Source organism: Martes martes (genome assembly GCF_963455335.1).
Source record: "Martes martes genome assembly, chromosome: 7".
Classification (NCBI taxonomy): Eukaryota; Metazoa; Chordata; class Mammalia; order Carnivora; family Mustelidae; genus Martes; species Martes martes.
Window position 1 is genome coordinate 489,599 of NC_137894.1, and position 17,021 is coordinate 506,619.

Below are 17,021 nucleotides of genomic sequence, written 5' to 3' on the forward strand. Positions count from 1 at the left end.
ACCTCCAGGTGAGCCCCACAGGAGACATTTGGTGAGAACCGTGTCCATTTCCCCTGTGACAGTAGAGCTCGTGGTGAGAATTTACGGGACGCTAACCATGAGTCAGACACGGGGCTGCTTGCCGCGCTCTCCATCCTACAAGGCTCCCGGGAGGCAGGGGCTCCCGCGGGCTCGCTCTTCGTGGGGAGAGGCGGCTAAGGGGAGATTCCCCCACAGGTGTGAGGCGGGCCAAGGCCACTGAGGGACATGGGTAGGCGGGGTGGGGGCCACAGTGCTTCTTCGGGGGACAGTCAGTTTGTTTTCTACCTCTGGGGGCTGTGGGCAGGGAGCAGAAGACAAGCTACTCACCCTTAACACAGGTGGGGACGTGGGGGACGAGGGGGAGTGGGACAAAGCAGGAAGGACCCGGAGGGACGGGGACCCAGGAGTGCCTGTATCCAGAGCTGTTGTGTGGGCCTCCTGGTGTGAGAGCCGACCCTCGGGGCCAGGACTGGTGGGAGCCAGAGGGCAGGGGAGGGTGACCTTGTCGAATGGATGGGCAGTCCACACCCGACTGGCTCCAGAAACGCCCAGGACCGCGTCTCAGGCAGACCCTGGGCAGGCAGGCTTGGGCTGTGTGCTGAGGGGCTGACCAGAACCTCAGGCGGCTTATTCCCCCTCTGCAGGCCTTGGTTTCTCTGTCCACAGCACAGAGGGGCTGGGTAGGGGCCTGGTGGGACCGTGTGGCGGGGCTGCAGTAAGGCAGGGGGCAGAGAAGGGCCAAGGGAGCCGCTCCTGGGAGCCCAGCGCCTTCGGGCCAGAACTCTTGCCTCAGAGGCCTCTGAACCCTGCTGCTGGGAGGGCCCTCAGCACGGGAGCTGGCTCAGGTCTCAGCTCAGAACGGCCGCCCCAGGCCTCAGTTCATCTTGGAGATGGGGGTGCTGCCCCTGCCTGTGGTCAGCCCCCCGCCTCTCCGGCCCTGACCTCCCACTCCTCTCGGGGGAGAGTGAGGGGCCGGGGAAGCCCGCCGGTGAGCTGCTGGAAGGAAGCCCGGCGCTCAGGACTTGTGCTTCTTGTCGGTGAAGAAGATCCTCCGGAACTTGTCGGGCTGCAGAGAGGGAGGAGACACGGGGGCCTGGAGGCCCTGGGCGGAGAGCGGTGCGGCACCGGCCGGGCGCTGGGGCCCAAGCCCGGGAAAGGCCTGCTGGGAGGATTGCTGCTGTTCACGAGCCTCACGGTGCCAGAAATTGCACAGCCGGCCCCACCCCCCGCCCCGTTCTGGGTGAGGACCTGTGTCTTCTGAGAAAGCTAGGGGAGGAGGGGGTCTCCAAAAGGATGGAGAAGCAAGCCCCGGCCACCCTTCCCTCCGTGGAGGGTCCTGGGGTCCCCTATCTCCCAGCGGGGCCCTGGGCAGGTGGGAGGGGGCTGATCCTTGGGGCGGGAGGGACTGGAGAGGATGTGGGCTTTGCAGTGATGGGGAGGGCGGGAACTGCCATGGGATGTGGCTTCAGGGTTCCTCGAGGGCCTGCCTGCAGGCAGGGCCTGTGGTCCCAGCAGAGTCAGGACCTCAGTGCTGCCCGGCACCGCACTGGGTGAACACCCCGCTCCGGGAAGTGTGGGAAGGCCTTTCAGCAAGGACCTCAGGTTTCGCTGCCCAGACCTCGAGGGTCTGCGTGAGCCGAGGTCCGAAGCCGTCCCCACGAGGAGTGGACCCTCCCTGCCCACTGGCTCGGGGTGCAGGTAGAGTGTGCTGGGGCCGAGGGTGCCTGGGCCCCGTGGGAGCCCCTGCCCTCTACTTCCCCCGCCGGCCCTCAGATCAGAAACCCTCCATTTGACAGCTCTGCCTGGCGGTCTCTGGGCCTGAGCACAGGAGTATGTCTAGCCTCGCCCTGGGGCAGACAGTTGCACAGAGGAAGAGAGGGAGGTCCTGGGTCGGGTTGCTGAAGGAAAGCGAGCAGTGATCACAGTGTTTGGGACATAGTCTTGGGAAGGCCTGCCAGGGACGCTGCCTTGCCCAGAGCCACATGGCTGGGGGTGGCTGAGCCACAATGAGGGCCTGGCACAAGTGGCTTGGAGGGGGCCAGGAAACTTGGTCTGCAGAGAAAGCCCTCAGAAGGGCCTAGAAGACCACACCTTACATTCAAACTGAGCGACAGCCCCTCCCACCACCTCCAAGCATATGTTACTTCTAGAAAATCCTGGGCCCCTCGGAGCGGTAGCAGTGACCCGACCCGCTCGTGCATGAAGGCCACCGATCCCTCTTACCAGCAGGGGCTGGCAGCCACCCCATCCCCCTGTGGAGCCCACCTTGTGTGTCCGTCCAGTCTCCTTGCTCCTGGCTGCTGGGATTTGTTCATAGGTGTTCCCGGGCTCAGGGAGCTCTGGGGCCCCTGAGAGCCTCTTGTAGCCATGGTCTGTGGATCCTGGTGGCCTGCTAGTTGGAGGACTGGTCCCGGGACACGGGGGCCTGGGTGAGCCCCCCCAGCGCACTGGGACCTGCGCGTAGGCGCTGCCTTCTTGGTCTGGCTTGTCCCTGGGCTCCGACAGGGAGCCTTCTGTCTGCAGGAGCTGGTAAGTGTCTGCAGAAGCGCCCTGGGAGCCGGGCTGAGCCCTGTGGCCCAGCTTTGGAGATGCCTGGCTCCAGGGGGTGGTGGAGGATCCCAGGGCCTCGGAAGTGGGGGGCAGGAGGTGGCCCCAGGCTGTGGGAGGCCCTGTGGGACCCTGCTCAGGGCTCACCCCAGAGAAGGCAGGCCCCAGGCCATCAGGCCTGTTCTGACCTCCAGCCGAGAGTCTCTTCAGGGACTCCTTGCCTGGGGAGCTGGGCTGGCTGCCCCCTGGAGCTGGCCTGGGTCTGCCGGATGCCTCTGGGCCCAGGCCTAGCCGTGCCTGGTTCATCTTCCTCAGGTCTGAGTAGATACTGTTGTTGGAGCTTCCAAAGGACTCATCCAAAAGGGAGGCACCCCTCTCAGGGAGGGGAGGCACCCTCCCGGGGACCTGGGGAGACAGAAACAGAACCCCTGGAACGCTCTCCCATTGCTAAGATGCCCTCAGGTAAACAGGAGCTCTCGGCCAGCCGCAGCCCCTGTCCTGGCTCAGTTTACCTCACTGTCCTGTCCCTGTCAGCCCCCACACTCCGAGTCTAGTCTTTCCTTGCCATTGGAAGTCAGCAGGCACCACCCAAGCTCATCCTGCACTGTCCTCCCTCCTGAGTGCTCCACTGGCCCCTCAGAGCCCCTGAGCCCCTCCTCTCACTGCTTCCCCCTCCTTCAGAATAGACTGTCACTCCCAAGGCTGTCATTTGTGTGTTTATTCTCTAAATGCCCGCGGGGCACCAGCTCTGTGCCAGACACGGTTCCAGGTGCCAAGGACTCAGTGGGCAGCAAGGCCAACTCTGAAGTCTGCCTTCCACCCTGGGAGATGGACAGCAGACCAGTCTGTTACATGGTTTCATGTGCCTGACACATAGGCTAGCATGTCACAAGATGGTAAGCTGTCAGGTGGTGATTGGTCCCATGTATGGGATAGACAGAATGACAGGTGGGAAGGGGTCTTTCCTGCAGTCGTGGCCCTTCTGGAGAGATGACACGCAAGCAGAGAAAGGAGGGCAAGCAGCTATCTGGGAGGGAGAGCATCGCAGCAAGGTACAGAAAGTGCAAAGGCCCTGGGGTGGGAGCAAGATTGGCGTGTTCTGGGAAGGTGCCAGAGAGGTCGGAGAAGAGGGTGCAGAGGGGAGGTAGCAGGACCCCTGGTGAGGCCCCCCGAGGACCCTGGGAAAGGCCTCAGGTTGCTTCCGAACGTTAGGAGAGGCCTGGGGCATGCTGTGGTCTGCTGCATAGGAGGAAAAGCTCTCGGAGCCCCTCCCAGGGGGTGCTGTGGAGGGAGAATGTCCTCTCATAGGCACCACCTCCCACCTCGTTCCCCTATAGTTTAGAGGAATTTCAGGCCATTTCCTACCCATTTTCTCATTCATGCCTCAGAAGAACTGTAGGAATGGTAAACTGAGGCAGCCCCAGCAGGCCAGAGGTGGCGCTGGGGTGGGTGAGCCCACACCTCTCTGAGCCTGGAGCTCAAACCCCAAAGCCCTAGGCCAGACCTGTGGGCCTGGTGCATGCCGGACCCACTGGGCTCCCGATGCTGCTTACCGCCGCGCCCCCGTCCTCCGAGAAGCTGCAGGAACTCGCCTCCAGGCTCTTCTCGGTTTGGAGGAAGGAGACCTGTGGCTTGGGGCAGGGGCAGGGGCTGGCAGCCTCGTCCGGGACCGCTGCCCGCGAAGCTGTGACGGCTGGGTTGTCCAGGCCCAGATGGGTGTGGTGGAGGCCCAGGGTGATAGCATCATATAGATCATTGTCCTCCGGCTGGGCAGTGGGGGCACAGCGGGAGTGTGGTCACACACTCCCTGCTGACCTCCCACGGCCTGCCACGGAGGGACCGGCACAGGCTCCCCAGGGCCCTGACCTCAGGGAAGGTGCCGCCTCAGCCCGCTCTCCTCACAGGCGACCACGACTCTGCACTGCGTGCCTGGGCACCCCGCCCCACCCCTGCACATCCCGGGTAGGGGTGCCTACCCGCGGGCAGGCAGCAGACAGGGTCTCCCCAAAGGGCTCCAGCTGCACCTCCTGGTAATGGCGCACGAGGTCGGCCAGGGTGCCGTGGCTGTGCGTGTCCCCCGAGACCAGGTAGCGCCGGTCCCGCAGCTGGTTGATGACGAAGTGCCGACAGCGGTCGCTGCCCCTGTAAGGCAAGCAGGTGTGGCCGAGGGCGGTCCAGCCTCGGCGCCAGCACCCGCCGGCCGCACAGCCCTCCGTGTGTCCCTCTGTAGCGGGGCCTGGAGTCCCGGAGCCCAGCCTCGCGGGTGGCCGTGCGGGGTCGGGAGCGGGGCAGTGGCTTCCAAACCACGGGCCCCAGGCGGCAGGGAAGCTCCCAGGCCCACCCGGTGGGGCGAGGGCGGCACCCAGCGGGGCACCACAGTGACCGGCAAGGCGATGTTTTAGAGAATCAAAGTCCGTGATGAACAAAACACCGAAATCTTCGACCAAAACGAGGTCCAGCCCTGCACTTCCTCAGCGCGCCCCAAACCCCTGGACTCCCGGCCCCGCCCCCAGGCGCGGGTCCACGGCCGCCCTCCCGGGGGCACGTCCTCCCGGACGGACCGACCGCTGCTGCAGTGCGGCGCGCAGCGACGGTTCCCGCACGGGAGCGCTCCCGCCCGCAGACCCCAGCCCGGCCCCGCGCGGCTGCGGGGCGTCACCTCTCGAAGCCCCGGCGCCTCGCTCTCCCGCCCGGCTCCTTGCCCTGACCCTCCGTCTCAGACCGACCGGGTCCGCGTCCAGCGAGCGCCCCGCCCCGATGCCGCGAGGTCCCCTGCGGGCAAACACGCGCGTCCCCCCCTGTCGCCGCGCGTCCGCTCGTGTGCAGGCTCGGCTCTGCTAGGAGCGCAGCCGCCGCGGGCATCCTGGGGCGCGCCTCTGGGCGCGCAGGGGCGGCTCCCGAGCAGACTGCGGCGGGGGTAGCGGGGGCTGGGGGGGCGCCGCTGTGCCGCTCGGCGGCTTGGGGCGGATGTTCTCCGAAGCCCCTGCGAGCCGGGCGGGAGCCGAGCGTCGGAGCGCACCCTCCTCCCGCCGTGGGCCCACTTGGGCGGCGCTTGTATTTCCCGGGAGAGGCCCGTTGCCCTCCGGACAGCCCCGTCTGCGAAGCGCCATCCCAGCCTTTCCCGCTTGTGTACCGCGTCGTCTCTGTCGCAGTGGTTCTCCGCAGCTCCTCGCGTGTTCTGCCCTCGCTAGACACGCGCGCTACGACCCGTAAGTTGTCCCGAGACTTTGGTTTGTCCTTTTATTCACTTACTGGCATCTTCTGAAGGGCAGAAAGTTTTAATTTTAAAGAAACCCCCGTGTCCACCTTCTCTTTCATGGTTAGTAGGTGTGGTCTTAAGGAATCTGTCTTTCTTGAAGTCTTGAAATTTTTTCCTGTCTTCTTAGAAATGTCCTGCTTTGTTTTTCTCACTCAGGGCTGTGATCCTGCTAGAATTAGTTGACTTCTATGTATGGTGTGAGGTGGGGGTCATCGTTTTCCATCTGGATATCCGACTGCTCCCGAGCTCCTTGCTGGAAAGACCTGCCTTTCCCCCACAGAACTGCTGGGAAGCAGGTGACCGCAAGCGCGGGACTGTTTCTGGACCCCAGGGTGCCCACAGGTCCGTCTACCCATCAGGGACCTCTGAGCAATTGTATAAGTTGGCATCCCACCCAAGCCATGTTCGGGAAAAGGAGCCCTGATGCTGAAACGACATTTGGAAGCTGCCGAGCTCACGTGTTTCAAAGTGCTTAGCTTAGTACCTGGCACACAGAATAACAATTCCCATTTGGGTAGTGACAGACGTTTGTTTGGTCATTATGATGTTCAGCCCCTGTGCCAAGCACGTTTCAATGTGTAAACCCATCCTACCCATTCAGCGATCCTGCGACGTCCGTACTACAATGTTTCCACCCTACAGATGGAGAGACAGAGGCACAGGGATGCCTGTGCTGAAGGTCAGGATTGGGGTGGTCTGAGCAGGAGGTAACTTTGATTCTGATCTGAGGCCTTTGAGGTGCACAGGAGCCCTGGCCTCACTTCCTGATGGGGAGGAGGCTTCTCCCTTCCTCCAGCTCTGCCTTCTCAGACCCAAACTCCTCTCCAACCTGGGCCTGATGTCACCACCTCCCTCGGCTTCGTGCTGGTCGTCCTGCTCTCTGTTCTGTATCGTAGCCTCATCCTTTCAAGGGTCCCCACGGGCCTCACCCGTCCAGGCTCTGTCTTTAGGTCCTCCGTCCACAGCAGGACCCTGACCAAATGGCCCTGCCCTCCTGCGCAACCCTCCTCCCCAGGAACCCGCTGCCCCCAGCCCCTTGTGGCTCCCCCAATGCCCCCTGCCCACTCCTTCCGAAGGCTGCTGCCTCCCATCCCGTGGCCAGTGCTGCTCAGTGACAGAGGGAGGTGGTGGAGGGTGGGAGAGCCAGCGCCCAGGGAAAGCCAGGCAGTGCAGGCTGTGGGGGCAAGGCGGGCTCAGGGGCCTTGCAGACAGCTCCCTCTCCTACCTGTAGGACAAGATGTAGCCAGTGGCCCGGTCGCTGAGGCGGATGAGGAAGGAGCCGAGAGCTTTGTCCCCAAGCAGCTGCTCTGTCTGCCTGGGCGGAGGATGTGCAATTAACAGGGGCCCGCGCCCGTGTGGCAGCAGGAGCGGGCGGACTCAGCCTGCCCCAGAGTCCCTGCTGGCCACTCCCGTGGGTACAGATCTCCAGCTCTCCACAGGGGACTCTCAGACCTGCAGCTGCTACTGTGGTCTGTGTGTGCTCGAGCAGCCGGCAAACTCAAGGCTCAGGGTTGGGCTGGGCCCGAGTGCTGGGGCCCCCGTGCGCCACCCTCACCGGCAGGTACAACAGCCACTGACCCTGGCCGCCCACTCTCCACCTGAATGTCTCTGTAGTAAGAATGAATCTCTATCACCAGAGATTTTTAGGTCTGGGGGGCTCCCTGCCTCAGGACCACTGTATGGTTGTGCAGGCTGTGCACAACACACGTTTCTACCAGGAGAAGGTGCTGTTATGCCCAGAGATTGATCACAAGGGCAATTCCTAGACTCTCATCTCCCTACATGTCCCTTCCAGCCCGAGGCAGCCACGGCCATTTCTGAATGGCGCCAAGTATTCTGGAGAGGTGGTGGAAAGTTCTAGCTGTCTTCTGGTTGGGCAGTCCACGGACCACCTGCTCACCCAGTGCTGGCTCCACGCAGGGCCCACGCCAGAGTTTGCAAGCCCAGCACTAAATGAAAGTGCCGAGCCCCTCACGAACACCGAGCCTCTCGAGACGGGGACAGCAGAGCCGCACACTAAGTGTGGCCAGCCCTGGTTGACAGCCGGCGCGGAGCCGGGAGCGCCAGGGGGGATCCTGCCACTCCTCTGTCTCGTGCTCAGGCTGCTGGCAGGGGCCTCGCAACCCGAACCCCGGCCCCACGTCGCCTCCTCCACAGTGGGGCAGCGCACGTCCAGGCTGGCCCAGGTCGGCCCCCATTCAAGACAGCGCTCACCCTCCCGGACAAGTGTCCGGCTTGCGTGACAGAAGAGATGACAGCCCTCCAGTCCTTGGTTCTCCGGGGCGGGTCCCAACGCACCCTGCCCTTGCCCCCGTCCCTCTGCTAGACCAGCACTCAGAGCGGCCCGGCACTCGTCTGCCCTGCCCACACGGCGCCCCTCAGTCTGCTCCCTGCCTGGCCCAGGGAGGCAGCAGAGGCCCGACTTGTCCCGGGGGGCCCCAGGCAGCTCTCTCACGGCGGGGGACGGGGCAGCCTTACTTGCGGGTGATGAATCCGTGAAACCAGGGGGGCAGGGCTCCGTCCTGCAGGATGAAGGGTGCCTGCGTCTCCGTGAACCACGTCAGGGCCAGTTCCTGTAGCTTGGCGAGGGCCTGGCTGTCCCCCACCTCCCGGGGCCCCCTCCGCAGGCACGGCTGCTTTGGGCTGCCCTCCATTCTGGCCAGCTAAGTGGAAGCAGTGGGCAGACCACCCACAGGCCTCTATATCTGTGGGCGCCCCGCTCATTTGCCTGAGTCCTTGCCCGCCCCAACGCCCAGCCACCCCCACACACAGGAGCCCTATTGTCACTGCTCCTTCCTGACTCTGGGGCGGACACCTTGTGTGGCTGGAGACACTGCGGGGAGCGTCCTATGAGCAGCGAGGTTGGGGGGTCTGGATCGCAGGGGAGACTCGGACTTCTTGACCCTTCCCCCCCCAACCCCCAGCCTCTGCCTCTGCTGAAGCCAGGCCCTGGCTAAGGTCCTCAGCCCAGCAGCTCTTAGTAAAGCAGGGGCTTAAATTCCCTCTGTCCTCGTGGATGCCACTTGTCTTTTGGTGAAGGTCTGCACTGATGACTCTCTTCCCTCTCAAGATGCATCGAGTGCCTGCCGTGCGCCGCGTGCCCCGGGCCGTGGGAATCGGGTCGTACACCAGAGAGCGTCTCTCCACGCGTGGCGTGGACACAGACCGTTGATAAGTCCACGTACAGAACACGCTGTCCAGTGCGATGGGCACCCCAACAGAAGTGGGGGAGAAGAGGGCATGGCTCCCGTCCCTAAGGGGTTGGGTCAGGGGTCAGGGGTCAAGTGGGGGTCTGGCCAGGAGCAGGCAGGTGCCCGGGGATGGGGGAAGAGAGGCTGCTCACCTGCAGGGGGATGGGGAGGGTCTTCGCTGGAGGTCTGGGAGAACAGCCCAGAACGTGGTGGAGCTGATGGACACAGACCTCTTGTCACGAGCATTTTGAGAGCCTGTTCTAGTGCAACTGATTTCCGCTGGAACGCCGTGTATTCTGTTATGTGCATTTAAAAACGCAATTCTGAGAAGTCCAGGGGCATCGCCAGACCCCGAAGGGGACGCTGGGGGAGCCGGGGTCTGGCGCAGAGGCGGTCTGCGGCCGGACTGAGGTTCTGCACGCATTCAAATGCAAAGAAATGTGTTTTTATGATTTTCCATGAAGCACTCTCTCCCCACCTCCCTTTCAGGCGCTGCTGTCCTGGGCAGGACCTGGTCATTTGCATAGGAAGACAAAGGCGTTTTGTGCCCTAGGACCAGGGTGAGGATCCCCAGTGGGGCAGCGGGCCAGAGTCTGTATCTGTGCTCAGACGACAGACAAGGCCCAGGTCTGGGGGCACCGGGGGGGCTCTGTGAAGGACTGCGGGAGGGTGGTCTCTGATAGCGCCGCAGACCCTGCTGCTCTGTCCCCACCATGGTCACCTGGGGGGGACACTGCTGTGGCCGTGCCCCTTCAATTCTGCTCCCTGGGGCACCAGGAGGGGCTTGGCCTGGGACCCTGGTCCCCGCTGGCTGGCTCTGCGGCTCTGAAGTCAGTCCTAAACCTCACCACCTCTCGGTGCCCTCGTCTATATAAATGGAGGGGAGAAACCGCCCTGGTAGGGTTTGGGGCGTCAGAAGCCTGTGCATTCAGGCCAGTGGCTGGAAGGGACACACTGGACCAGAAACGTCAGCCCCCGCTCCAGGTGTCTGTCGGATCGTCACCTCCTGGTGATGGGTTCTCCTTCCAAGGTCACACTCCTCCTGGAGGACGCATACCGGGCAGCAGGCCACCCCAAAGGGGATCCTGCCTGAGGGCGCCCAGTCTGGCCTGCCCTCCTCGAGGCCACCCCCGAGGTCTGTCCAGCTGTCCTGACTGGACACCCAGCCCCAGCCCCGCACGCCTCCTTTTCTGAGCCCATGCGGTGGTGGCGAGAGCCCAGCATGGCCTCCTGAGTGAGTTCCAGCGCTCGTTGTTTGTGGACATAACGTCTTCAGGCCCTTAGTTATTCTGTTAGTGGGCGTGGATTTGCTCCCCGACACGAGGGCGTGGAGCGCGCGCGAGCGATCCTCCTCTCTCCGTCGTCTGCTCCACTCTCTAGTCTGTTCTGTGCCTAGAACAGGGCTTGGCACTGTTGCATGCCCAACAGGCACATTTCATTTAACTTAAATTCTTTACTTAGGTTTCACTTAAATTCGAGTTAGTGAAGATACAGCGGGTCATTAGCTGTGGGGGTAGAACTTAGCGACCCATCACTCGCATGTAACACCCATCACTCATTCAATAGGCATGTTTTAAATTATTGTCCAGGTACAGGATACACCCACATGGCATTTAAAAATAAAAAATAGAAGACCGTATCTGTACCGGCACTTTCCGCCCAAGCATTAAATCCCATGCACCCAGGTCCTTCTCCCTCCCATGGGGACCCAGGGCCGCCCCCCCCCCCCGCCCCCACATCCTTCCTGGGTTTCCCTGTGCACAGCCGCTGATCCGCACATTCTTATTCGAAGGGCAGAGTGCCAGGCGGTGTTCCGTGCATGCACGGTGTTTCGATTTATGAAACAATCCGGGCCCCGTCCTGGAGCCCTGCCCGTAGGGGGATGCCTGGGTGCCGTGTGGGCCGCGGCCATGGGACATTCCCGCCGCGGGCGCACCGTACGCTTCTCACTTGATCGCTTCTAACGTTCCTCCATTTCCAGCACCGCAGCAGTGGAAGGCTTCATGCACACTCACGTGCACAAGCGCGAGAACACCCACAGAACACAGTCTCCCGGGGGGGCCCCTCCACCCAAAGGGGGCTTGCTCTGTGGTTTTGACAGATGTTGCCAAATTGCCTTCTTTCAGGGTCGTATCCATCTGTGCTCAGTAGATGTTGGAGGAGCGGGCAGATGCGTGGATAATATTTTCAAGCTCAGTCGTTTTGGGCCTCCCGCTTGCAAGGAACACCAAGGGGAGGGGCTGATGGTGGTCGGGAGGGGTCCCCAGTCTCACTAGGACTGTTTGGCCCCTCGATGCCGCCGAGCAGCTTTGTTTCTGCACAGCCGCAGGTGTGGAGGGGGCCCGGGCGATGCCCTCGGGGCCCCCCCTCCCACCCAATGCACTTTGCAGCCATAGGAGGATGGCCAGGTCCTAGGAACACAACAAGGGCCAGTAAAAATGTCTGGGACCCAAGCGAGGAAACACCCCCGAGCCCGCACCAGTGTTGGCCCCAAAATTCAGAAAGAGAAAACCTTAAAATTGCAATGAATAAGTGTGTACGCAAATGTCTGTACCGTGCAGAATTGCATCAGCTTTATTAAGGGTTCATAAAGGAGTCATCACACCCGAAACGGTTTGGAAGTCCGATGGTCCCCCCCAGGACCCCCAAGTGCACAGGAAAACTGCCAAGAAGTGATCACCAGCTGCCAATTAAATGAATTCCCAAAGCCAAATCATTCCAAAACAGAGTCATGAAAATAGTACTTTCCCAAAAGTTCAAAGCAAAAATACACACACACACACACACACACACACACACACACACATTTTTAAAATAATGTAAAATGGGACTGTCATTTCAGAATCGTATGTATATATTTGCTAGGAAGTGAAACGGAGTCGCCACAGACTGTCTTGGACCGAGCGCCCCTGCTCCGGCCTTCGGGCGTGCGGTGGAGGAAAGGGAGACCGTCTCCCCACGCCAGTGGCCTCCCCGTGCGCCACCTCTCGGTCTTAGTGTCAAGAACAAGTGAACTTGTTTCTCCGCAAATGCTGTGTCTCGGCAGTGAGGTCTGAGTCCAGGCAAAGCTGAAACCCCGCGGGCTGGGAGGCCTGGAGGAGCGGCAGCCACGTGGAGGTCCGTCTCGGCACTGGGAAGATCGGGGTCAAAGACCGAATGTCAAGAACCCTGTCCTACAGCTTCTCAGAGGCCAGGTGGCAGCCGCGGCCCTGGCGCCCCCCGCAGCCTGCCCCATGGCCCTGGGGTTCACCGCCCCCATCCCCCGACAGCCTGCCCCGCGGCCCCGGGGTGCCCCCCACCCCCGACAGCTGGGGCCCCGAGCCCGACCGTGGCAGGTCCACAATGATGCGCCAGGCACTTCAAATACACCCCGTTTCCTCCCCTCCCTGTCCCAGGCTCGGTGACCGCAGAGGTGTGAAACAGACCCGGGACCGGAAAGGCCCGGCCTGGTCCGGACCGGGCAGGACGCGGTGCCAGGCTTCCCCCGCCCGCCCCTCTCCCTGCCCCCGCCAGCGGCACCGCAGCTTCGCCTCTGCCCTCCCCCCGTGGGGGCCGCCTTTCCCCGCCACGCCAGTCCGTACCTTATCTTCCAAACGCACTCCAAAACAGACCCCAGGTGGGCCCTTGCTGGGTGTCCTCGTGTCCCTACCCCTCCCTCGGGGACCCCCCCAGCCCCGCTCCCCTCATTGCTCGGCCTAAGTCAGCACCTCGTACCCCTTTTGGAGACCCCTTCGCCCAACCAGGAGGCCGCCTGAGCTCTGCCATTAGCACAGCCCCTCTCCCCCCACCTCCCACATGGGCCTCGCAGGGGGGCTGCGAAGGGGGAAGCCCGCGGGCAGGGGGCCCGGGGACGGGAGCCCTGAAGGCAGGTGGGCTGCTGCGTCCGGTGCAGGCCTCCCCTGCCCACCCTCTGCCCTCCGTCAGCTCCCCGGGGCAGCCAGGCCTCTGCCGGTCAGAGCCCTGGAGCCCTGGCCCCCGGGGCTGGGAAGGTGACCAGCACCTCAGGGGACCTCCCTCTAGGAAAGGCGATCACAAGGTGTGGAGATTTGCCTGCCCATTTGGTAGGGAAACTAGGCTTTCTGGAAGCCGGAGTCCGCAAATCCAGGCCGAGAGAGGGTCTATAGGGCCGGGGTGGGGGAAGGGTCTTGGGCTCCTCTCCGCAGCCGCCGCGCCTGCCCAGCACGCTTCCTGCCGCCGTCACACAGCCCGGCTTCCTTCCCTCCCACGACCCTGCCAGGGCAGGAGGGACGGTGCGGGGCTGTGTGGACGCGCACGTGGACGGCCGTCTCCCCGGAGCCCGTGGTGAGGCCTCCCCGTGGGGCTGCTCCCTGGGCCCTGCCGCCTCCGGCCTGCCTCCGGCCTGCCGCCGGCCTGGCTCCCTCGGTTCCCTCTCCAGCACCGGGCCCTGAACTCCAATCCCCTCCCTCCCAGGCCAGCTTCCTCCTCGCACGTGCTCTGGGGTCAGCAAGGTCCTCCTGAGATCCCCGAGATCCCCGTGCCTGACCTCGGGATCCCGCCATCTCTCCGGGGGCCGGCGGGGGGGTGCTGGGGTTAGGGCCCAGGGAACATGCAGACCTGTGACCCCCCAGGGGTAATGCTTACACTGACCACAGGGCAGGATGGAAGAGAGCCCGGAAGGGAGGGATCGGTTGGCTGTGACGCCTGAAACACTCAAGAAGCTGGGAAGAGGAGTGTCCCCTGGTCCCAGGAGCTGCAGGATACAGGCCCACTGGGCCTCAGCTGGCCACCCAGCCCCTGGCAGTACAGGTGGCAAACAGCAGCCCAGAGAGGGCACAGACAAGTCTGAGCACACACAGCACAGCAGGCAGTGAGGTCTCTCCTCTCTGGACTCCCCGCAGAACTGCGGGGCTCCTGCTGCGTCAGGACAGTGACCTGGCAATCTTGTCCCCTAGGGTCTGAGAGGCACAGGGGCTGCGCGTGGCTGGGCTTCTCACCCCATTCCTCTCGAGGGAAACTGGCCCGGGATGAATCACTGGCTCTGTGTCCCTGGGGCTTGCCCAGAGGCTGGCCATGTGGGAGCACGCTCACTGCCCAAAATTTCCCCTTTTGGGTAAACAGCAGCCACTTCCTCCTGGGTTGGCCACTTCCTTCTGGTCACTGGGCTCCAAGAGGCTAGAGGGGGCAGACCCTGCGGCCCCAAGCAGGCCTGTCCTAGACATGGGGACTGGGGACTACACAGGCTGGACCCTGGCCACAGGATGCGGACGTTCAGCTAGGAGACTTGGGGACCTGAACCACGGAGGAAGAGCCACGGAGAAAGGGCCACGAGGGAGGACCCAGGAGCCAGCAGAGTTCCCGTGTGTGATGGCCTTGAGCAGGGGACCTGCCTGGAAAGGACGGAACTGAAGCTGCATTTGTTCAGCATTTTACATAAACTGACTAAACTTGCCCAAATGGAGGGTGGGGGAAGGGCAGCAGGAGCTGGGATAAGGGCTGTCCTGCAGCCCCTTTGGGTATGGCGACTCCGGTGTGACACAATGCAGGGTCTGTTTCAGGAAAAGGGCATCTTGGTTGACGGAGTGGACAGGGCTGGTGGCCTGGGAGAGGTCTGGGGGGTCGGGAGGGGGTCGGGTGGGTCCTGAACTCTCGGCCACTTCTACTTGGCGGGGCTGCAGGGACAGGGACTTGGCTGAGAGGTTGTGGCCACTTTGTCCGGCTTGCTGGGGTCCCAGGACGGCAGGGGCCACATTCCGGGCCTGGCCAGGGTGGTCTGTTCTGTAGACTCTGCAGGCCCGGTGACCTCGGCCAGCTCTCAAGGGGCCGACGAGATGTCTGTAGCCTAAAACAGATAAACTGGGGCTCCAAGAGGAAAAGCAAAATCTACATTAATACACATTGAATCAGATGTCTAGAAGAGGTACCGTTATGTCAATGTCACAGTAGTCCTACAAACATCAGTCCTGTTAGGGGATGCGGCTGGCTCCGTCAGCAGAGTGTGCGACTCCTGACCCTGGGGTTGTGAACTGGAGCCCCACGTGGGGCGTACAGGTCACTCAGAAATAAATAAACTTCGAAAAGAAACGTCACTCCCTTTGAAAACAAAGCGTGGGCTGGATTTCTCTCACTCGGCCAGGGTGCCCACACAGACATGATGATTGCCAAGAAATTGTCAACCAGACATAAATTAAAATGAATTCCTCACAGTCAGAAAATACCAGCATCATAATTATACAAATGCCTTCAAATATTTTTAGAGCAACGTTTACCATAGAATGTGGGGCATTTTAATGTGTTGGATATGATGTGGGATGTGGCCCGGCCCAAGGAAGCCGGGAGCAGAGGCAGCCTCCTTCCTCACCAGGGGTGGCCGGGAGGGACAGCGGGCTCTGGTGCAGGATGGTCAGGCTGGGGGCCCAGCTTGTCCGCCGAGAAGCAGAGACATCAGCCGCCAAGGGACAGCAGCGGTCCCTTGTCCAGTCCCATCTGCCCAGGCTGGGGGCTCAGCCCTGTGTCTTCCTGACACTTAGCAGACCTCGGTCTCTGCAAGGTGTATCCGGGCTCAGTTCTGTCCTCTGGGACCACAGGCCACGGCCACCCCCACTTTTGCACAACCGGCTCACAGAGCTGAGGACAGTGGCTGTCCCCAGCTCCTCCCTGGCCTCCTGTGCACAGAGCTGCGGCTATACAGATCCAGTGCTCCCAGCCGGTTCCCTTTCCGCGGGATTTCCCGGTCACATCCCACCCTGGCCACCTCACCCTGCAAGCTGGTTAGTCACTGCCCCTCTCACCCACATGACGAGGCCCAGATCCAGCCCGGTTCCCTCTCTCTGGAGGGCGGCCCCCCCCCACTCCTGCAGGGCGCTCTTGGTCCTCCCGGTGTGGGGGCTGAGCTGATGCTGGATTCAGGCCCCCCCACCAAGCTCCCGGCTGAGGACATCTGTGTTAACTGTACAGGACTGGAGGGAGTGCCGAGCACCGCACCCGTCAACCTCACAGGAACAACAGTACGAGCTGTATGATCCCATTCTACAGATGAAGAGGCTGAGGCTCAGAGAGGTCAAATGACCTACCCAAGGTCACAGCTCTGGAGAGTGGCAGAGCTCCCAGACGAATCCCATCTGCCTGGCTCCAGAGCCCACCCTCCGCACCGTGTGTTCGGTGCTCAGAGAGCACCCGAGACATGAAGGTGGGGTAGCCGCGCCACGGCCACCTGCGGAACTGCCGATGGCCCCGGGCAAGAGGTGTCCGAGGGGCCGCGGACCCCGCGCTCAGGTGTGGCCGGCTGGGCCGGGGGGAGTCGCTGGGCCCGTGTGTCTGAGCGGGCGACTCGGTCGGTGCCCTGTCCGGCTCAGAGAGCGAGGCCTTCCGGCGTCCCTGGTGTCCTTTCTCGCGTCTGGCGAGGACACGCAGAAGGAAGAAGGCGTGTTTGCTTTGATCTGGCCTTGAAGCGAAGCCAGAACCTTCTCTCCGTCCTTCCGCGGAGCCGCGGCCCGCACTCGGCGTCGCATCGGGCCCAGGGGCCGGACGCGGCGGGCGGCGGGCGGCGGGGCGGCGGCTGCACCTGCTCCGCGGACCCGGGCTCGGACCCTGCAGGCCCGGACCGCCCGCCTTCGGCCGGGGCGCGCCTCTCCCCGCGCCGAAGCGCCCGCGTCCGCCGTGTCGCTGCGTCTGCCTTCCGGACCCTCGCCCCGGGGACACCGTGCGGCGTCCGGCCCCGCGTTCCTCCCTGCACCGCGGCCCGGGCCACGCGGTCGCGGCGGGCTCGGCCCGTCCTTCCTCGCGCTTCCCCCTGCGGACGACGGCCGGGTTCGCGCGGGCCGTCCGCGGCGCGTCCTCCGCGTCCCTCCCGGAAGGCCGCGCGGCCCAGGAGCTGCGGGCCTCGGGGCGGCGGGACTACAAGTCCCAGGCTGCCCTGCGCGGGCGCGGGCCGTGCGCAGCGGCGGGGCGGGGCGCGGCGGGGCGGGGCCGGGCGCGCGGGCGCGCGGGCGGCGCGGGGGCGCGCAGGGCCGGGGCGGCGGCGGCCGCGATGCCGGGGCCCGGGG

The 17,021-nt window shown here is 63.4% G+C and overlaps 1 protein-coding gene across 1 annotated transcript; it reads right to left on the reverse strand.

The window, feature by feature from the left end:
• Positions 1 to 863: 863 nt before the first annotated feature.
• On the reverse strand, positions 864 to 8,481 carry SH2D7 (SH2 domain containing 7; the record flags this gene model as incomplete). The annotated part of the gene is made up of 6 exons (XM_080808665.1): positions 864 to 1,087; positions 2,287 to 2,973; positions 4,122 to 4,334; positions 4,545 to 4,710; positions 7,053 to 7,142; positions 8,306 to 8,481. 6 exons carry the CDS (start codon positions 8,479 to 8,481, stop codon positions 1,037 to 1,039), a joined length of 1,383 nt encoding a protein of 460 aa, XP_080664791.1. The 3' UTR covers positions 864 to 1,036.
• Between the last annotated feature and the right edge of the window lie 8,540 nt (positions 8,482 to 17,021).